Source organism: Falco naumanni, chromosome 15 (genome assembly GCF_017639655.2).
Source record: "Falco naumanni isolate bFalNau1 chromosome 15, bFalNau1.pat, whole genome shotgun sequence".
Classification (NCBI taxonomy): Eukaryota; Metazoa; Chordata; class Aves; order Falconiformes; family Falconidae; genus Falco; species Falco naumanni.
Genome location: NC_054068.1, coordinates 22,563,526 through 22,583,908, shown reverse-complemented (window position 1 = coordinate 22,583,908; position 20,383 = coordinate 22,563,526). Strand labels below are relative to the sequence as shown.

Here is a 20,383-nt window from a genome sequence, read left to right as displayed (position 1 = left end):
GACTGTTATTGATGGTAATCACTTCCTAAACCCTGCAAAAAGCCCAGCTCACAGGCAGTACCCGGCACACAGAGTTCTCACCCATCTGTTTTGCAATTGCTTGATTTTTGAAAGCTAAGATACAGTTACAGAGGGGAAATCTACCAGAATTAGATCTTAATGAGCTTCAGACCCTCTTTTGAAAGCTCTGGGATGATGATCTTCGGAGTCCTAGTGGAAATTAAGTTTCACTATCAGGGCTTTACTCCTTTGCTTGTAGCAAGAGGCTAGAGAAAGCATGGAGCAAAGTTCAGCAACTGCTCAGTGAATATGAGGGAGAGGGTCCTGGTGAGAGTATTACACCCATAAAAAAATCAGACTGTTAGGAGAAGGCACAGGGGACTGCTGTAGCTACATTCATACACCTCTACTTGCAGTCCTCTGTAATTGTGCAGAGCTCCAATGAAAACTGCCCAAAAGGTTGTTTTGCAGCTATACAGGACCTTGGAGAGGAAGCAGCTATTGCAATCCTACCACGGCGTAAGGAAGCTGCCAGAAATTTCACCTTGTTTCCTCAACTCCCATTCTGCTACTTCAAAACCATTGGCTCCTTTTGGTGTCATCATAACCTGCAACTCTGCTCTTACTTTTGAGACTGCAAGAAGCCACCTTGCTACCAGGTGGCACAAAACAGAGTTTGCAGTACCATCCACTTCCAGGAATTCAGAGCTGCATTGCATTTAGACCAGAGTCACACAAAGCTGCATGCTGTGCCTTGCAGCCTCTGCCTCAAACAGCTCTGAGCAAGCTCCCATGAGCTGCTTGGCTAGAGCATTTTGTCCTGCTTGATGAGGAGGGTGCCCCCCCCAACTCCACAGCACAAGAGCCAACACAACATTATGTTGCAACTGGAATAAGGGCCACATTTATATAACTCTTGGAATTCATTTTTATGGGAAGGCCAGCCACGAACTGTAGGAACTAAACTCTTCTGAATCTCCTAGCATCCAAGCAGACAGAACAGAACAGTATTTTCCAAAAATTGGACTGGATTTATAAACCCTGACTCAATGCATCCTATGGCGTACCAGCGCCTTACATGAGCCTATCCTCCTCCAGCTGCTGGGCCAGTGACTGAGCCCCTACCAAGAGGGTGTGGGAGTTTTTAATAGGACTATTCACATGCCAGGCTTTTCAGTTAAGAACGAACTAATCCCGTGGTTTCACAAATCCCCTGCCAGAAGAGCTGTCCCAGTAGCACGGTGACTAATAAACAGACCCACTGCTGAGCAAGCCCCAAGCTCTCCAAAAGCTCAAGTTCCTATTTCCTAACGCAAGTTCAGGCAGAGCTGGAGTTGGCCTCTGGCAGCAATAGCAGCACCTCAGCAGGGGCGGCTGCTAGAGATCCCACACGCTGCATGTCGACAAGACACTGGCTGTGAGTCTTCTACCGTGCCTCCTCCCCAGCTGCCTGCTGAAAAGCAGAGACCTGCGCCAAGAGCCCAGCAGCACCCGATGAGCTCCTCCAGATGCTAACAGCAGCACACTGCCTCAACCCTGCAACCAGTTTTGAGAGGTACATTTGCCTGTTTCGGCATTTTTTCAAGTGGTTCACACACTTAAAGAAAGTGACTGAGCCAGCATTTGGCAAGGGTGTGCCTGAATTACCACAACTTTTGTTCTCTCTCCTCCCCCGCAAAAGCTAGTAAACTATGGCCAGGTCACAATTCCCAGAAAGCTGCCTCATGCAAGAACACAACAGCCTGTCAGAACAACAGCCTTTTTCTGCTGAGTATTCAAGTAGGGTAGCGCTCGAGATTACAGTGACATGTACTTACAGCCACCTCCTTTCAACACTTGGATCGGGCCCTCTGTTTTTGATGCAGCTGGCTGTACATGAGGCATAAACACGACTGAAGCTTTATTCAACATACCACTGTGCCAACACCTCAACATTTCAGATGACATTTTCTTGTGAGACCTCAGATCCACAGTAATACGACTATTCTCTCCTGCAAGTTTGCTTTGTCATAACAAGGAATCGAGCCTTTACTGTCTTTCAGACAACTGTCAGTTATCAAAGCCCAGCCTGTACACCCTACTCAGAGTGACCCATGGCCCCACCAGCTTGTACTTCCACCCCTTCCTTCTTCAGCATCCTCCCATAACTCCATTGGAGAATTCTGAATCAAGTTAAGGGCTCAAGCACTTCCAGGCAAGGACAGATCTGTCTTCTTGCACCCAGGCACAGAATTAGCTTTCGCAACTTCCAAGCTGAACTGATGCTTTCACACAATTATCTGCTGTAACCCTGACATCTCACTCCAAAGCACCCGGGGCCATCACCGCATATATAAAAATTAAAGTATCATTTGCCATCTCCCAGGCCTGAGGCAGTAAAGCAGCTGAGGGATTACACAGCAGTCTGCAGATACCTACATCGCCCACATCTCCCTTCAGATGACTGCAGCCATTACCACCTGGCTTGTTGCTGTCTGTTTGGTCTGTTTATAGCCCCCAACCAGACACTCCTGAAGCCGATTCTCTGAAATCTCACCCAAGAAGCACCCAGAGATCCTTCATTCCTTGCAGAATTTAGGACCTTTTCCATGGTTGCATACCACCAGGAGTGATGTGCCCCCTTTCCCCTGCTGTCAGGCAGCAAATTCCTCTGGGCCACAGCTAGACACAGAGAACATCATCTTTGGCCCCTTCCCCTATCAGTCTCACCTCTAGCTCTTCACCTTGCCATTTGAGATGTCCTCAGCACCAAACAGCAGCCTGTATTTCTAGCCCAGCCTTTCCTGGAGTTGAACTCAACCTCCCCAGAACTTCCAACCCAGCACAGGCAGGTTTTGTTTCCTTAGAAGCCCCTCAACAAGGTAGCCCTCTCCAGATCCTTCCAAAAGGTGAGGTAACCCCTCCTAATCTGCCTGCACCTCCAGTAAGCTTCACCTCTACGTACTGTTCCCCCCCCCGCCCTTCAAGCGCAAGCTGCACTAAGTCAGCTGTAACCTCAGAGGTCCCGCACACTGACAGGACATCAACCTGGCCCCTAGGCAGCAGTTTAACAGAGAGGCAACGAATCATTCAGAATCAAAGAGAAACAGAGCAGAAAGCAGTCTCACACTGCAATAGCCGAGAGCAGAGGAAAAACAAGACGAAAGCACTGACAGGCTGCCGAGCAGTAATACTTGCCAGGAAACCCAGACAGCATCATCTTCTGATGAGGGGCAGGACCCAAACAAGGGCTGAAGCTGCAGCAGTGCTGAGAAGCTGACCTCAGCTGCTGCTTGAAGTTTAGCTAGCAGAAGCTATGAAGCAGGTCTCTGCCCAGTAAAGGAGGCCAGAACAAACACCAAAGAGCCTCTGCTGAACCCTGCAGGAAGCCAGAGACCACAGGGTTTGTTTGCCACCATGATTTAGCAGGCTGTGGAAGTGCCATCTTTCTTCCAATAAATCATGTTTTCCTTGAGCTTGTTTTAATAGGACAGCTGATTTAACCAGTAACAGCCTGTGGTTACACTGGGGGACACAGGACAAAGCACCAAGATTAGCAGGACAGCCTTTTGACTACTGCTCTGTTGCTGCATGAGCAGCCAGCATTCACAGGACAGGAATGGTCTACACCTTCCTCAGGTCTCACTGTTCCCATATGCCCTGCCTTACCTGGCAAGTGAAAGCTCCTGGGGACAGGGCTAGTCCTCCTGCACAGTCCCAGCATGCAAGGGTCAGCTTTTCACAAGGGGCTTCTAGATGTCAAGAGCCAGAGAGCATCATCATCTTGCTTTTGAAAGCTCCTGACCACATTATGGCTTGGTTTCTATATCCACCCAGTTTGGGGTTGAGACTGAACCATTCAGAGTTGAAGATAGATCCAAGCATGCCCACACTTCAGGACCATCAAGTGGCTTCTCCTTGCTTGGTCATACAGCAAAGGAGACGCATAGGAAAGGATCCCCCCACACCCAGGAGAACATCATGAGCTTCACCATGGAATGAAGCGCCAAAAGCACTCTTGGAAGTAGTCTATAGCCCTCACAGCAATGCAACTTCTCTACACAAGAGAAGGCACGCTGCCTATGTCGTTAAGCTGAAAGAGAAGCCCAGCTCCAGCCTTTAGGGGCCCAAATTCCAGGACCACAGTGATAAAATGGAAGAGAGAAGGGTAGCACAGCTTTTCCCACTCCTCTCAGCAAAAGATGTGGTGAACACCCTGTACATAACACCATAAAGCAAAGGCAGCCTCCAGGGGAAAAAAAAAGGACCCTCGGGACTATGAAAACAAAAGCATACACTGCACTTGGCAGAAGCCTGGTACACAGAGGACACGCTCCCCAACATGCATCTGCTGGAGGTAAGAGTCCACAGCTCTGCTTAGGCAGGCCATTGCTTTGGTTCTGTGGTCAGACAACAGGAAGACAGACACACATCACCCTGCAGTGGCTCAAACATGTGCTCAGTATACTTCCAGATATTTCATCACCACTCCTCTGCATGGAGAAAGACAGAAGAGGAGAAAGTGGGGGAGAAGTGCATGTCTTTATATAGAAGAGGCATTTAAGACAGCAAATCTTATCAATCCACTCCTGAGCTGGCTGAAAGCAGCACATCCTTTCTGGGTAGCAAAGGCTACACAGAACAGCTCTGGAAATACTCTTCAAGACTCAAAAACAACCAATCAACCTGTCCAGTCATGGTTTACTCCATGCCATCCACCCTAAATTGAGAGTTTAGTGCTCACTATGTATTGCTACAGATGCATTTGACAGGAAACACAGGTCCAGCACGCATGAGGATACCATTCAGGCAGACCACCGTGGACTCCAGCTGGCATGGAGCCAGGCAGTCTAGGGTGACCTACTTGCTTCAAGCTCTCCAATTTCACTGTTGAAGCCTGAGGACCAAACCAAGGAGATAAGAGAGAACCCCGGTCTTGGAAATCCCTTCTTTCTAAAAGGGGCACATTTATTTTCTTCTGCTAGCCACCCTTTGTCTCCTAAACACATCTTTGGGGATCAGACAGTTACTCTGCTCTTCCCCAAGCTGATGTGACACACCACCACTACTTTGGGGTTACAAGGACTGAAAACTGAAGAGTTTTCACAGGACAAGTCCACACCAGACCAATACCTGCAGGCTGAGATGCACAAATAAAACGCAACAAATTCCTGTGGGGCATGAGACTAGTTCCACATACAGCTTAAGCCAAAGGCAGGACACATCCATCCTCCCATGCGCACACCACTGTTTCCATAAGATGTACAAGTCCCCAGCTGAGCCAACTGCATGGACAGCAGCACTAGGACCCCCAGAGTGGTGGTGGAAACACACAGCCTCTGAAAAGCCTCTCCCAACAGAGGCCCACACTAACAAGCTTGAGCCAACTACCTGCCACTTCTCAGCTGGCCATTCTGCAGCCTTGTTACCCAGAGAGAAGACAACACAGCCTGCTGCTGGATTTCACCATACCAATCACATTCATAGCATCAGCAGGTCAGAAAGAAATCTGTTTCTACACTGCTGCCGTGGAATCAATAGGAATATTAGCAACAGCAGACTCATGACCACTCACCCAAAGGTCAAGAAATTCCTATTTCTAAAGAAGATGCTTTTGTGGACTTCCCGGGTTCCACATACTTTCTGCAGTACAAAGCAGTGCAGACCAAGAGTAAAGCCTGCCAGTCACTTACATTCCAGCCTGAACTCTGCTGCTTAGAAGCAGCACTACCGTCCAACAGCTCTTTATTCTCCAGAGGTGATACCAGACCTCTAACAGGCTACCACAGCTTTTAGGAGCTAGAGACAGCTCACCACCCTTTTGACAGTAGACATCTGGGTGACTCATAAATTTGGTAATCCTAGACAGATTCCATTCAAGAACACATCCATGCTCACACCTCTGAAGCAGAGGAAAGCAGCTCCAAGTCCTTCACTGACACCTTGTGTCAGAAGCAGGAATTGGCTGCAACAGATAGGGCTAAGCATGTTCCAAGCGATACCCAGCACAGGTGTAAGCACACAAGGACCTCTGGCTGAGAAACAACCAGAGCACCAGGACTTTTGGGACTGAAAGAAGGGATTAAGCATATTATCGTGGAGGGTTTCAAGACAAAACTTAAGCCAAAACAGCACTCTCACCCTGCCCTCAGTCCTTGTCATGTTTTCCTGCCCTTTCTTAAAGCCAGCTCAGGAGCCTGCCTGACCACAGCAAGCCTGTTTGGCTCTGTGTATGTATGATTATCAAGCAGCAAGAGCTGGAATCGGCTTACTTTGTGATCAGACAAGCAGAAATGACGAGGATCATGCAGAAAAGCATGATCTCCTCCTTCCAGCAGCACTAAGCTGTCAGCTCAAGTCCTGAAGCAGAGAATTTAATTCCTTTGTGCTTCCAGACTGATCCAAGCACACCAGAGGGAGCAGCCTTTCAGACCTGGAAGCACAACATCCTCCAAACAATGCCAATACCCGTGACCAGCCAGATACCCGATTCCCAGGGCCAGTCCCAGAACAGCCTGGGTCCTTCGTGACTTCTCCATGGCCAAGGTGAGTATTCACTCCAGGACTGGGACTAACTGCACAGCCAGACTTGCAGGCAAGACATGGTGGCAAAGACAGAACAGAAACAGTGGAGAAGAATGTATGAGTAGTTTATGCCCAAGCACTTATTTTGGCTGCTAATAAGCTAACCACTGCCTGGATTTAGTGCAGACAAGCATCTGGTTGAGAAAAAATGCATGTTAAAAAGTCCATGGAGCACAGAAAATGAGTACTGTAACAGGAAAATCAGAACTAAAGGGACAGAGAAAAGAAATGGTCTGACCACAGACCTATGTAAGTGATCAAGAACAATGTTCCTTTGAAGCAAAATCCCTCTACAAGAGCACACTAGTCAGGGGCACAGAAAGCAAAGTGGTGGAGGAAGGAGATTGGCAGCGAAATTCAGACAGCCTTCAGACTCTGAATGAAGCTCAAGAAATAGTACAGCAGCAGCCATCACCAGAGAGCTGTCAGGGACAAGACAGTAACAATACCAAGACATATAGGAACCCCAAACTAACTCATTTCAAACGCAGAAAACACCACTCCAAGCTAGGTTTATGCAACTTGGTTCAGAAGGCAAATAGGGGCTGGGGGGGGCAGGGGAGCAAGCTATTTGGTACAGAAAGACTCCCTCTTTCAGGCCCCGGGCTCCAAAGCAAGAATGACAGAGACTGCTGCAAGCAAAGAGCTGCAAAGAAGTCTAGCCAAAAAGGGGCTTCAGTCCTAAGTAAAAGCACCCTGGGTATTTTTAAGGTAGAGACTGAGGTACATAACAGCACTCTGCTCCCATTCTGTTGCTTAGCATTTGAGTGAGCAGCTTCAGGTAACTTCCATCATGGTTCAGCCAGCCATGGATCCCTCTAGGTAGTCAATATTAATTTAAATCACTCATCAATGATCATCAAGATAAAGCTGATGCGTAACTAGCATTTTTAGAAGAAAGCATTATCCATTAATTACCGTCCCATTGACCAAAACAACCATCTCTGGATACATATGTTTCCAGCCTGTTTCAACAGAGACTTAGTTTTGATCTTCATGTTTTGTGGTCCAAGTTCTGGATGCCAATGAGTGAAAACTGTTAAGCAGGTCACTGATACACAGAAAAAATTTAGCCTGACAAACCCGCCAGGCTCCCAACAACCGCAGGACATGCACCACAGCTACAGGGCCACCTCAAGAAAGCACTGGGAACTCAAGCTTCCTTAAATAGCTGTATCAACTGTTGCAATCACACGGCCGGGCTGACCGGGAAACTGAGTCAGCTGAGCTCAGAGTGAGCAGCCGGGGGGGGGGGACGGAGGACGCGACCAAGTGCCTGCTCTGCTAAGGGGTGAAGAAGGAACAGCGCCTCCAAAACGCCGCTATCGGCTCTTTTCCTCAGTGCCACACAGCCCCTCACCTCCCCTTCGCTCTCACACCGACCGAGTTTCCCCCTCAGCCTGCCGGCCGGGCCTTCCCCTCAGTATGGGGGGGTCCCTGCCCGCCTCAGAGCGCCGTCGCCACTCACCCTCTAGGCTCTCACACTGCACCAGGTTCACGTAGTCACCTTGCCGGAGCACTCCCGCCTTAAAACCACGTACCAACCCTTCCAGGTAACCGTTATCCACGTTAAAATACAACTCGGGAAAAGACGACATGGCGGCGACAGACAAGACGGGTGAACAACCCCCCGGCGCCTCACGTGACCTGCCCGGCGCTCACGTGACACTGCGCGCGCGCCTGTTCCCGCCCCTTTCCCAGCAGGCAGTGCGAGGGCGGGAAGTGCCCCCGGTGGGGGCGGGGCGGGGCTGTGGGGAGCGGAATGGCGGCGGCTGGCAGCGGCGCGCCCCACAGTAACGCCTCTTCCATCCCCACAACCACACCTTCCCCCAGCAGCAGGCCTGAGGCTGGCCTCCAGCACGCCTGAAAGCCTTTGTGTGGGGTTTGTAGGGCTTTTCACAGTCTCCACGGACACATTTTATCCTCTTAGTGCAGCTGTGGTGGAGGAGGTGGTGGTGGTCTGCGCTGGTTGCATCCACGCTGCAGGTACTTGGTCACTGATTCCTTGGGGCCGATGGCTTGCAGGTGTAAAGCACCCTGGGGCCACTATGAGCGATACTGGCAAAAGAACACAAGTAAAGCCTCCAGCGCAAGTGAAACGTCCTGGAGCACCTTCCAGCCTCGAGACCGCTCACCGAGCCAGGAGGGGCCCTGCAGAAGCTGCTCGGGGGGGGCAAAAAAGCTCATTTGGTTTGATATGGGGGTCACCCTTGGCTGTTTGGACATGGTGCCCACCTGGATGCAGGAGCCCTGACCTTGCCGCTACCCCTCTTCCCCAAGATCCCAAGCAGACACATGGAATCATCCCACTCAACAACAGCTTTTGCTAATGGCTGGTTTATTAGAGCTGCAGAGGAGGAGGCAGCATGCGTGGGCAAGAAGCAGGCAGCCTCACGGCACAGGCACTAGTTCTTGCCACAGGGGAAGCTGGTGCTGATTTTCCTGCAGTAGCAAAAGGCATTGAAGAAGCGGCAGTAGCAGGTGGCACAGGGGTCGCAGCAGGGGACCTGATGCCCAAGGCAGGACTCCAGCAGGCGGACACAGCGGCGAGGTGAGCGCTCTTCGCGACCTGCAGCTTGCAGTTCTGTGGATGATGCCTGCCAGAAAGAGAGGAAGAGGAGGGAAAGATTTGGTGCTGGACCACTATGCTAGCGATAAAGAACTGCATGGGAGAGAGCCAACAGTGGCTGCTGAAACCTGCTGCTGCCAGCAGTGGAGTGTTCTGTCATGCTCAAGCCCGGGCTCGAGCTGTTGCAAATCACCACTGAGCCCCGTGTGCTCTCTGTGGGTGCCACTGCCTCACCTAGCATGTCTCAAGGCCTTTAGGCACGCATTTATTTTGAAACACAGCTTTGATTTTAGTGAAGGGTGCCGCGCCTTCTGCCTGAACAGAGGCACTGGGGGCCAGGCCAGGCAAGTTACAGCACTGCCCAGTGAACTCTGGATCTGCAGAGGCTTCCTGGGCTGTGCTTGAGGTTAATTAAACAGATTGCAGGAGTCTGGTCCCTCAAACCACTCTCCTTTGAGTGCTGGAGCCCCTCGCAGCTCTGGACAGCCCCAGCCCAGCCCTGGCTGCTCCCTAGCAGGAGATGAACAGTTACTCCCTTCCCAGGCAGCACCATGGTGGGCTCCAAACCGCTCCTGGCCCCAGGGGCACAGAGAAGGCTGCTGTGGCCGGAGGCTGCCCACTCTTTCAGGTGTCTGTAGGAAAGCTCCAGGAGTGTTACCTGCGGTTCCAGCACACCACCTCTCTGCATGAGGTCACCGTTGGCTTCTTGGACCTCCAGGGCCATCTGCTCAAACCCCAGCCTGGGGAGAGTTCCTGTGAGATACGGAGAGGATGGAGGAGGAAGCTGCTGGGGGGGTCAGCTCTTATTCTGCTACCCATGGTTGTATATCCCCAGAAAAAAAAGGCCCCATTCCCTGTGGCTGTCAGGCTGCTCTCGCTAGCCAGCAATAGGAGAAGCTATATAGTTTTAAGGGGATCCCCTGCATCTGACCCTGGGCATGGGGTCCCCACTTCAATTTTGGGGCCCTGGGCATGCTAGCAAGCAGCTGGTGGGGGACTGCTGGAGAGTGGGGGGCCACAGGACTCACCTGCCGGCTCTGCAGACACCTCCTTGACTTTCCGCAGCAGGCTGGAGTACCGGGCTCTGTCTGCCCCTTCCAGCCCACAGCTCACCTTCTGCAGGTGGCCACAGCTGAGGTCGGCAGTGAGGATGGCCTGGATCCCCTGCAGCAGCCCACAGCACACCAGCAGCACGTTCAGCATGGTCCTGGGGGACAACCTGCGCAGAGAGGTCCCGGCCAATGTCAGCCCGCCCACTGGCAGCCTGGCCCTCGCCTCCACCCCACCACCACCCCACCACCATCACCCCCGAAGCAGCAACGCATCTGTGAGGGGCAGCCTCAGCCACTGTGCCAGGCTATTTGCTGTCTTGGACTTGAGAGCCTTTCTCGGGCCACCACACATGTGGCAGCTTCATGTGGACCCTCCAGAGCTGTAGGGCACCCTACGTGAGGGCACGTTCACGATCTCACCGCGGAGAGGGGTGAGCAGCAGAGGACAGACTGAGGCTTGATCTTTTTTGCGGCAGTTCATGGTCTCCCTGCCCCACACACAGCCTCCAGCATCTGCCAGACCATCGCGGTGCTGTGCGTTCACCACCTGCACGTGCACAGATGTGGCTGAAACATCCAACATGGCTCCTGCCAGCCGCTTGTGCTCGCAGGGTGTGGAAATGCCACTAGTTTTAAAGACCAGAAGCTAATACTCACTGCCTAGTCTGCATCTGGGCTTGGGCATGCAACCAGGGCCTTGCAGGCAACAGCCAGGACTGGGATCTCACGAGGCCCCTGAGTACCACCACAGAGGCAGCTGTGTACCCAGCAGCAGCTCGCTCTGTGCCCTTTTCCACAGCAGTGCCGAGGGCTGCACAACTCACAGCCCAGCACCTCCCTGCTTCTCGCCCCACTCCTCTGTAACACCTCCCTCTCCCAGTTTCTCCCACAGCTATCCAGCTGCCAGCCCCTGAGCCATGTTTCTGCACGCAGCCTTATGGGCAGGTTTGCAACGCATTGGTCAGGAGCAACATTATATGGTTGAAACATGAGAGACCTTCTGCACGTTGCAGCTGGAGCAGCTGCAACAGAAATCTCCCTGAAAGTCCCTGGGAATTTACAAACTGTTTTGCTACAACTCCTTTTTCAACAAAACAACAGGATTTGGGCATAATAAACAAATGTGAGGCTCCGAGAAGATAAAGTGTGACACGGAGGCTGGCAGAGCAAGCAGGTATGGATGAGATTTTGCTTAAGGACCATGGCAATGGGCTGGATGTCACAACCAAGACCCTTGCAGGGGACTCCAGCCGCTCCGTGCCACCGTTACCTGAAAAAACCACTGACACTCGACTGTGTGGCTTCTGTGTGGGAAGCGTTTGGATGCTAAGCCCCCTCAGCCTGGGTCGTGGACACCATCATCAAGAGATGTCCCCCCAGTTGGACCAGCCTGCAGTTTTCACCTGCCCCCAGTGCAGTGTTTGCTTCCCCCTCCCTGCTTGTGGGGGTCCAGCAGAAGGGAGGAAGGTGAAGGTATCGTGCTGGGCAGAGAGCGAGGCTGGGCTGGAGGGGGCTTGGTGGGGAAGAGGGCTACACCAGGCACAGTGGGGGGAAGACTGGGCGAGCTGAGCTGGGGCAGAGCAGATGCAGGGTTGGGCTGTGGGCTTTGGGGGCCTCAAAGTTGTAAAAAGTGGGGAGGCTTTTAGGGAGCAAAAGAAAAGGGGCTGGGGAGGGCACCCCCAGTCACTGCCAGCAGCCTAGTCCCATGAAACCCCACGCCTGCTGCTTTGGTAGCCTTGGGGCTCCAGCACCCCAGAGCTGTGCGGGCCACTCCTCACCTCCCCATCCCCACAAAACCTCCCAGCTCTTTGCCAGGAGCGACCCCTCTGCACCGTGGGGAGCCCCACAGCCATGGGTACCATGCCCTGAATGCCCCCAGACCCTTCCCATTGTAAGCACTGACCTCTCCAAGCAGAGAGGGGACTTGCCGCTCGCTGCTCCACCGAGCTCGCTGGGAGCGCTGCTCCTGCTTTCTGCCTCAGTATCCTCCTCCCCACATGCTTACTGGAACTTATATTGGCTTTTAATTAATTAAGTGCTGTGGCCACATGACTCTGCTAACTACCAGGTAGGTGGGCTTCTCTGGGAACCAGGCTTTGTCTGAAAGGAGAGGCAGCTGGCAGGGCGATGCGCAGGAGGGAGGGCTCCTGCTCTGCACCCTGCACAACTGCGGGGAGGAACAGATCCCCACAGGCTCCAAACTCCCCAGTTTCTGTGGGGCGGTCCCTACCACCCTTCCAGGCCACTTCTCTTTCCAGCTGTGTCTGAGCAGAGCCAACTGAGCCTGCAGGCTGGGAACACCTCCTAGTTCCCAGCTAGACAAATACCAGGGCTACAGGCTCCTTGCCAAAGACCGCTGAGCTCTCTGCTGGTTCTCAAATGGAATATTGCCCTCCCCCCCAGCTCCTAACAGGCACCCTGCCATAGCCCAGAACCTCCAGAAGCCCTCCAATGGTTGACCATTTGCCATCTGCTGATTTTTCAGGCTCCCACCTGTGCTAGCTGCATCCCATTGATGTATCCTTTGGAAAACGTGCAGTTCCCCGAAGCCAGGCGCTCTCAGACGAGCTCCCTTGTGCGTCCCAGGCTCGACTCCACTGTGGGAAGGGAGGAACCAGCCGCTCGGTTCTCCCCAGCCCCTGTGCTGGCTTTCACAGCCACCACATGTGTCTCCTTGAGCTTCTCAGTACAGAGACCTTCAAGGGCCACTCCAAAACCCAAAGGGAGCTGCAGCCAGCCCGATGCAGCCTCAGTCACAGGGCCAGGCACCGGTGGAGGTGGCACCTCTGCAGTCTCTCATCGGCCAGGGCTGCAGGGGACGTGTGTTACAGATGCAGCATCACAGCACACCACATGCCTGTCTTTGCTTTTTCAACTGAGGGCTTCAAAGCAGCATTGGCACACGTATAACAGGCAATTGGCAAAATGATACAGACCTGCAGCACCCAGCACCCCATCAGGAGAAGGACCCAGTCCTGACACACACGAGCTTTTCATTAGGGGAGAGGAACAAGGAATGGATAGTCAGCCAAAAGAGGTGGTGGGAGATGCTGCTCACGGAGCCTCCACGGTCCCCTCCGGTACTGACGGCAGCAGATCTGAGAGCTGTTTGCTAGAAACCCCAGTGCCAGAAAGGAATCGCCTTTCTCTGTGGATCCCCAAACTCACACACAGGGTGGCTAATTGCCAGACACCCAGCGTCCAGGGGCTGCCAGCTCCTGCCTCCAGCCCCCCGCAGACTGCCCGCTGCCAGGGCGGCAGCGCAGCCGGGCTCCTCTTGGAAAGGCCTCTGCCCTTGGGTGGCTTCAGCCCCCGGGGAAAGGGGTTCAGTGGGCTGTGACGCGCGCACCCAGGGAGGCCAATGGCCCGTGCCAGGCAGCTCCTGAGCCCTGTGCCGCCAGGCAGCACCCCCAGCCTCCCAGCAGGTCCCCGGGGGAGTGTGAGCCGCCGCTCCCGGCTGCGGTGGCAGGCCCCTGGGCACCACCTGATTCCCGGCACAGGGGATGCTTCAGAAGAGGCACAGGACCGGCAAAGGGCTCATCTGCTGTGCTTCTCCTCCGGCTGCTGGAAATGCTCAGCACCCCCCCGGGCCCCTCAGTGCACAGGACCCCCCGCTCAGCACCCAGCTGCCTCCTGCGCCCTGTGTGCCTGGGTAAAGCCTTGGCTTGGCAGTCCCCCTCCTGCCGCTCCCGAAGCCGGGGGGGCTGCTGCGCGCCCCATCCCGATGGCAGCTCCGTCCTCTCGGCTCCCCCAGCCCCCTGGCCCGTGTTGCTCCCAGCTGCCGCCCCCCAGCCCGGCCCATCAGGGCCCATTTGCAGCCCGCGGGCGGGGGCTGCCGGGCAGGCATTAGCGGTGCCGGGGGCGGCCGCGCCGAGCTCGTTAGCCACCGGCGCACCGCCTGCCTTGTGCGCGGCCCCGCGGCCGGTAACGAGCTAAATGAGGCAGCCGGCCGCTCGCCGGGCCGCTTCCAGGAAAGCGGGCTCACGGCGGGGGGGCGGCCCCAGGGCTGCGCCCCCGGCCCCGGGCGGAGCGGCTCGGCGGAGATCCCCGTGAGCGGGTGCCCCGGGCAGGAGGGCGGCGAGGCGGACGCCCGGCCCACGGCGCGACCCTCGGGAGCCCGGGCGGGGCGGGGGGCTCTTCCTGGAAGCGGGTGGGCGGCTCGTTTAGCTCGTTAGCGGCCTCGCCACCGCTGATGCCAGCCCAGCCGCCCCCCGGGCACTACTGAGCCGCGCAGAAGGCCAAGGCCGTGCCCGTGCCCGTGCCCGCTCCGGGAGATGCGATGAGCGTCGCCCCGGCCTCAGCCCCGGCGGACGGGGCCCTTTAAGGCGCGAGCCCGGAGCCGCCCTGACGTCAGCGGGGCGGGCGCGCCCGGGCAGCCGCAGCCCCGGCGGCCCCAGCTCCGCCGCCCCGGTGAGTGCGGGGGGCCGGGGGGGCCCGAGCCCCGTCTGCCGGGGGTATGGGGGTGCTACTGGGGGACCCGTGGTGACGGGGACTAGGGGTGGGGCAAGGGGGTGCCCAGGCAGTGGGAGTGGGAATATGGGGGTGCCCAGGGTGCTGGAGACAGGGGGGCTAGAGATAGGGGGGTGTCCCGGGGGCTAGAGACAGGGGGGGTGCGCTATGGGGGTGCCCGGCGTGCCAGGGAATGGAGGGGGGAATACGGGGGTGATGAGGGTGCTGGAGATCTGGAGGAAGGGGTATGGGGGTGTCCAGGGTGCTGGGGCATGGAAGTGAGGGTGTTGGGGTGCCCAGAGTGCTGGGGTTACGGGGACCTGGTGGTGGGATGTGGGGGAGCCCATGGTGATGCGAAATTGGAGGTGAGGGTGTTGGGGTACCCAGGGTGTTGGGAACCTGGAGGTGGGGTATGGGGATGTCCAGGGTGCTGAGGAGTAAAGGTTGGTGTATGGGGGTGCCCAGGGTGCTGGGGACTGAAAATTAGGGTATTGGAGTGTACAGGGTGCTGGGGACCTGGATGTGGGAGTACTGGGGTACCCTAGGGTGCTGAGGAGTGGAGGTAGGAGTATTGGGATGTCTGGGGTGTTGGGGACTAGAGGCCAGGGTACAGATGGGTGCCCCAGTCCTGGGATGCTGGAGACTGCGAGATGGGGTGTCAGGGGTGCCCAGAGTGCTGGAACTCTGATGTCCTCCTGGTGTCCCCAGTGCTGGGGGACCTGATATTTGGGGGTGCCCCATCCCTTACCCCACATTGCTCAGTGGCTCCTCCATCCCACAGCGCCTGATGCCTGTCCCTGCCTGACATTGCCACCATGGCTGGGACGCAGGGCTGCGGCGAGGGGAAGATCGCGGGGCTGTATGACCTGGAGCGCACACTGGGCAAGGGCCACTTTGCGGTGGTGAAACTGGCACGGCATGTCTTCACCGGGCAGCGGGTGGCCGTCAAGGTGATTGACAAGAGTAAGCTGGCGGGGGAGGCAGCGGGGCAGCTCCTGCAAGAGGTGCGCTGCATGAAGCTGGTCCAGCACCCCAATGTGGTGCGCCTCTACGAGGTCATCGACACCCATGCCAAGCTCTACCTCATCCTGGAGCTGGGTGACGGTGGGGACATGTTTGACCACATCATGCGACATGAGGGCGGGCTGGCTGAGCCACGGGCCAAGCACTACTTCGCCCAGATCGTCCACGCCATCTCCTACTGCCACAAGCTCCACGTGGTGCATCGCGACCTCAAGCCCGAGAATGTGGTCTTCTTCCAGGAGCAGGGGGTGGTCAAACTCACCGACTTCGGCTTCAGCAACCGCTTCCAGCCCGGCAAGATGCTCACCACCAGCTGTGGTTCACTGGCGTACTCGGCACCTGAGATCCTGCTTGGGGATGAGTATGATGCTCCGGCTGTCGGTAAGGGTGGTGGGGTGCAGCCACAGCTGGCGCTTACCCCAGGGACCTGCTGCCCTTGTGTCCCTTGCGGGGAGTGTGGTCTGTACCACCTTGCTTTTGCCCCCTTACACTGGGAGCACCCATGCTCCCCCGGTAGCACTGCTGTCCCTGCAGGGAGCAAGCCTGTCCCTTGGGTGCTTGGCTGCCCAGCTCTGCCCTGGCACAGGGTGGTCCTCCCTGTGGAGGCTGTCCCCACACCCACCCAGATGCCACAGAGTGATGGCTCATACCAGGAAGAGGAAAAAGCCCAAGCACGCTGTGAGCCCGATGTGGCATCCTCCAGTGCTCGGGAGGAGCAGCACGAGGGTGCAGCCACCAGTAAGCCAGCACTAGTGGTTATCTGGGGGTGTGATGCCGGAAGGAAACCTGCTGGGGATGCTGCTGTTTGGGCGGAGGAGCTCCCAAAGTTTCCTTTACTCCATCCCCACCCTGAAAAACGCTTCCTCTCTGTGGCTTCCAGCACCCTTCCTCCCCTGGCCGGGGTGCAGGGGTCTGGGGAGACCATCCCGGGGCTAGGAGAGCCAGGCTGAGGGCACCAAGAGGCTCTGCTGGGACAGAGGGGACATGGGAGGGAAGCAGGACCTGAGCCAGTTCTGCTGGAATTTGGAGCAGGAGGATTTAGCAAAGCAAAACATGAGAGCTTAAAGGAAAAAGCCCAGCGTTGGCTCAGGGAAAGGTGGCTCCACAGTTGAGAATGGGCATAGCTTGTGGAGCTGGTAGAAAAATAAGCTGGTGGCTCTGCGAAGGGAAATGAAGGGAGAAAACCGTCACAGATGAGACATTTTCAAACACAGGCACTTGACTTAAGCTGAAGGTATTAACGGGGAGCCCTGGGGCATGCTCAGCATCCTGAAAAAAGCACTTTTGCGGACAGTTTGTGTACTCGTCAGGAGGAGCAGGTGAAGATACTGCTGCTTCTGTCCCTGTCCCCGGGTTAGGGCAGCAGTCCCACTCTGGCTGGTGCCCACGTGGCTACAGGCAGCTGGAGAGCCTGGATGGCGGCTGTGACCCTGTCCCGTGGCTGTGGTGTCCCCTCCAGCACAGTCCTGTACTGGGGTGGTCACAGTGGGGTCTGTTTGTGCAGCTGGGAAGCTGAGTAATGACACGAAATAGTGCCATGGGTGGGTGACCTGGGGGGGAACAGAGCTTGGGGCTGGCCTCCCTGTCCCCACCTGGGAAAGGGGGTAAGACCTCAGCTGCTTTGGTGAAGCCCCTTGAGGCCTGTTTGGATGTGGGGATGGAGAAGGTCCTTCCCTGCCTTGGTGGGGCTGTGGTCTCCCCATCTGTGGGGCAGGACCTGAGAACTGTTACTTCCAAGGAGCATCCCAGTGAGCACTGGTCTCTGCTGGATTGGCACTGGGGGCTGGTAGGGTGGGCTCCCCCCCCAGGGTCCCTGGGGTTGGGGGCTTTCTCCTGGGCCATGGTGATTGCAACCTGAACCATTGCTGCTTCTTGCAGACATCTGGAGCCTGGGGGTCATCCTGTACATGCTGGTGTGTGGTCACCCCCCCTTCCAGGAGGCCAATGACAGCGAGACCCTCACTATGATAATGGACTGCCGCTACACCGTCCCCCCGCACGTCTCTGCACAGTGCGCTGAGTAAGCATCTCTCTCCCCCTGTAACTGGACCCCCCCCAGACCCCAACTCACTGTCCCTGGGGGTGGGTGTGCCGTCCCTGGGGGATGCCTAGGAGCTGAGGTGGGAAAAGGGAGGAAAAGCAGCTGAATTAGGGGTTCGTGTGCTGCTGCGGGATTGCAGCATCACCCCTTCCCCCCACAGTCTCATCTCCAGGATGCTGCAGCGGGACCCGAAGCAGCGAGCCTCCCTGGAGCAGATCGAGGGCCACGCGTGGCTGCAGGGGGTAGACCCGTCCCCCGCCAGCCGTTGCCTGCTGCCCCTCACCTCCCACAAGCGCGTGTCCGAGGAGGAGCACGAAATCATCCTCCAGGCCATGACGTGCGGAAACATTGCGGATCGGGACACCATCCAGGAGTGAGTGATGGGGCAGGATGCCGAGGCAGGAGCCCCTGTGAAGGGCTCTGGGAGTCCCTCTGAGTGCATCCCTTGCACACTGATGTGGGTCCTTTGGTCCTGCACAGGGCGCTGGAAGCCAACCGCTACAACCACATCACAGCCACGTATTTCCTGCTGGCGGAGAGGATGCTGCGGGAGAAGCAGGAGAAGCAGGGCCACTGCCTCAGCCTTGTCTACAACCTGGCCAAGGAGGTACAAAGCAGGTGAGCCCCTCTGCTGCCCCCTGTCCCCCCAAACCACCCCAGGTCCCCAGTGCAGAGTCCCAGCTGGTCCCTTGTCCCCTTACTTACTACAGTCCTCACGATGCCCGGCGGGGTACTGACACCTGCATCCCCCCCTTTCTCAGGACCAACTTATCGGACACATTCAGCCCCGTGGGCAGCACCAGCAGCCTCTTGCCCTTCACAGAGGTGCCAGGCAGCCTTGCTGTGGGCTCCCGGCTGCCCCCCCTGCCTGCTGGAGGGGACACAAGTGGCCGGCAGCCCCCCAGGACCCTGCTGAAGGTCCCTGCTGTTGACACCACCATCACCAAGAGCACCCCCGCCCTGCAGCAGATCTGTGAGGAGGAAGAGGAGGAGGATGAGGAGGAGGAGGGGAGGCCCAGCACCATGGAGAGGAAGAGCAGTTCACTGAACCAGGAGCAGATGCGAGCTTTCCTGCATGCCCGCCGCCGCCCATCTGGCTGCGGGGAGGTGTGGGGGCCAGGGGCCGAGCTGGGGAGCTGGGGCGGGCGCTCGGGGGTGGCCTGGGCTGGGAAGGGAGCGAGCGGGGGCTGGGGTCCCCCAGCACTTCGGGGGACCGGAGCCAAGCCCCCTAGGAGGGAGGACATAGAGCCTAGGGGCTCCTTGGCAGAGCCCCCCAGGGAAAAGGGAGCCGTCCTGTCCCCCCGGAGTGGCTGTGCTGAGCTTCCCGAGGTGCTGGGGGCAGAGACAACAACCCCTGCTGCCCTCCCAAGCCCTGCAGACAACTCCCCAGGGCAGGGGGCACCCAGCGGCCCAGCCCAGCGGTCAGGGGAGAGCTCGGACCTGGGGGGCATCGAGGGGGGCGCAGAGAGCGTGATCAAGCTGGACCCAGGCAAAAGCAAGGGGGGCAGCCTGCGGGCCAGGCTCCTGCAGTTCCCGCTCTGTGAGAAAGCCCTGGCCTTCAAAATCCGGCCGGGCTCCAAGGAAAGCCTCCTCTCGCTGGGGCAGTTCAACTGCTGCCACGTCATTTAAGCCCCTGGGGCGGGGGTCCGGCCCCACCGCAGGGGCAGGGAGCATGCCTGCTCCTCTGCATTTGGTCTGCCTGTGACCTGCAGAGCAGTAGCTGTGGGGCTGGCGGGGGGCACGGTGCCCCAGCTTTGTCACCTGCGGTGGCCACCCTGCTAGCGTCCGCCCCTGGCGCCCGCTGTGCCGGACCCCCCAGGACGGGGCTGCCCGGGGGGCGAGGTGAGCAGGGTTTGTCCCCAGAGTGCTGGGGCAGCCCCATGGACCACGACACATTTTTTTAACTACTAGAAATAATTTTTTTAAATAGTCTATTTTAATGTAATTAAATAGAGATTGCTATATCCCCCCCAACCCCTCCCCGTGACAGCGGCTCCCCCAGCCCCGCAGCCCGCGTGGCCCCAGGACCAGGCTGTCCTGCCCGTGGCGGCTGTGGGGCAATCGCTTGCCTGCCTGCAGCCCCCCTGCCGCCGTCCCCCCCCCCCGACCAGGGCCAGGCACAGGCTGTCCCCTGGGCCTCCCCCCGGCAAATAAGCTTCCTATTTATTATCGCTTTGTTTTCTTGCTGGCAAGAAATGAGTGACGACTGAGGCGCGCACGCGGAAAGGATTGGAGCTGCTGGGAAGCAAAGTTAATCGGGCCAATAAAACACGCTCGTGGGTTGATACGGGTGCCGTGTCTCGCTGCGAAGCCACCACCGCTGCCCTGCAGCCCCGCGCGGGCCTGGCCCCAGCGATGGCTGCCCCAGGCGGGCAGCAGCGGGGTCGATCTGGGGGTGCGCCATGGGCGTGGGGTGCAGCGGGCACAGGCTTTCCCTCCCCAGGGCTGGTGCTGGGCCGGCTGCTGCAGTTTAACCGCAGCCGGTGCCTCAGCCCCGCGCAGCCGCTTGCCCGTTGCTTGCCTGCCCCGGTGCAATGGGGGAGAGAAGCAGAAGGGTAAAAGTGAGGCAACTCATGGGCTGAGGTAGAGCCAGTTTAAGGGGAAAAGCAAAAGCCGCGCACATGGGCAAAGCGAAGCGAGGGCTTCGTTCACCCCTGCCCACTGGCCAGCCGGGCTCCATCACAC

The 20,383-nt window shown here is 57.0% G+C and overlaps 3 protein-coding genes across 4 annotated transcripts in view; 1 reads left to right on the top strand and 2 right to left on the bottom strand.

The window, feature by feature from the left end:
* The window catches only part of ATP6V0D1 (ATPase H+ transporting V0 subunit d1), a 37,057-nt gene extending 28,820 nt beyond the window's left edge, over positions 1–8,237 (bottom strand). Inside the window, exon 1 of the mRNA XM_040615113.1 lies at positions 8,033–8,237. Coding sequence (XP_040471047.1) covers positions 8,033–8,162 — 130 coding nt within the window. The 5' untranslated portion in view covers positions 8,163–8,237. The remainder of the gene's footprint in view (positions 1–8,032) is intronic.
* A 732-nt stretch (positions 8,238–8,969) lies between these two features.
* LOC121098047 (agouti related neuropeptide) lies at positions 8,970–10,340 on the bottom strand. The gene is made up of 3 exons (XM_040615602.1): positions 10,162–10,340; positions 9,792–9,886; positions 8,970–9,161 (listed from the first exon to the last, which is right to left on the bottom strand). The coding sequence occupies exons 1-3, from the start codon at positions 10,334–10,336 to the stop codon at positions 8,970–8,972; spliced, it is 462 nt and encodes a 153-aa protein (XP_040471536.1). The 5' UTR covers positions 10,337–10,340.
* A 4,172-nt stretch (positions 10,341–14,512) lies between these two features.
* Positions 14,513–19,983, top strand: LOC121098153 (SNF-related serine/threonine-protein kinase-like). Of its 2 annotated transcripts, XM_040615844.1 has the most exons (7): positions 14,513–14,595; positions 15,416–15,584; positions 15,897–16,038; positions 17,536–17,677; positions 17,859–18,071; positions 18,179–18,316; positions 18,460–19,983. In XM_040615844.1, exons 2-7 carry the CDS (start codon positions 15,450–15,452, stop codon positions 19,325–19,327), a joined length of 1,638 nt encoding a protein of 545 aa, XP_040471778.1. In that variant the 5' UTR covers positions 14,513–14,595; positions 15,416–15,449; the 3' UTR covers positions 19,328–19,983. The 2 variants fall into 2 exon arrangements, with proteins under 2 accessions (XP_040471778.1, XP_040471777.1); XM_040615843.1 differs by having other exon boundaries at positions 15,416–16,038.
* The last annotated feature ends 400 nt before the right edge of the window (positions 19,984–20,383 follow it).

What these genes read in the sequence shown, in the direction of transcription:
- LOC121098047 (XM_040615602.1), bottom strand. Translation starts at nt 10,336, where the DNA reads ATGCTGAACGTGCTGCTGGTGTGCTGTGGGCTGCTGCAGGGGATCCAG. An exon ending in GGTGTCTGCAGAGCCGGCAG is followed by an intron (nt 9,887 to 10,161) that starts GTGAGTCCTGTG and finishes CGTATCTCACAG; the next exon opens with GAACTCTCCCCAGGCTGGGG. An exon ending in GTGGTGTGCTGGAACCGCAG is followed by an intron (nt 9,162 to 9,791) that starts GTAACACTCCTG and finishes TCTTTCTGGCAG; the next exon opens with GCATCATCCACAGAACTGCA.
- LOC121098153 (XM_040615843.1), top strand. Translation starts at nt 15,450, where the DNA reads ATGGCTGGGACGCAGGGCTGCGGCGAGGGGAAGATCGCGGGGCTGTAT. An exon ending in GTATGATGCTCCGGCTGTCG is followed by an intron (nt 16,039 to 17,535) that starts GTAAGGGTGGTG and finishes TGCTTCTTGCAG; the next exon opens with ACATCTGGAGCCTGGGGGTC. An exon ending in GCCAAGGAGGTACAAAGCAG is followed by an intron (nt 18,317 to 18,459) that starts GTGAGCCCCTCT and finishes CCCCTTTCTCAG; the next exon opens with GACCAACTTATCGGACACAT.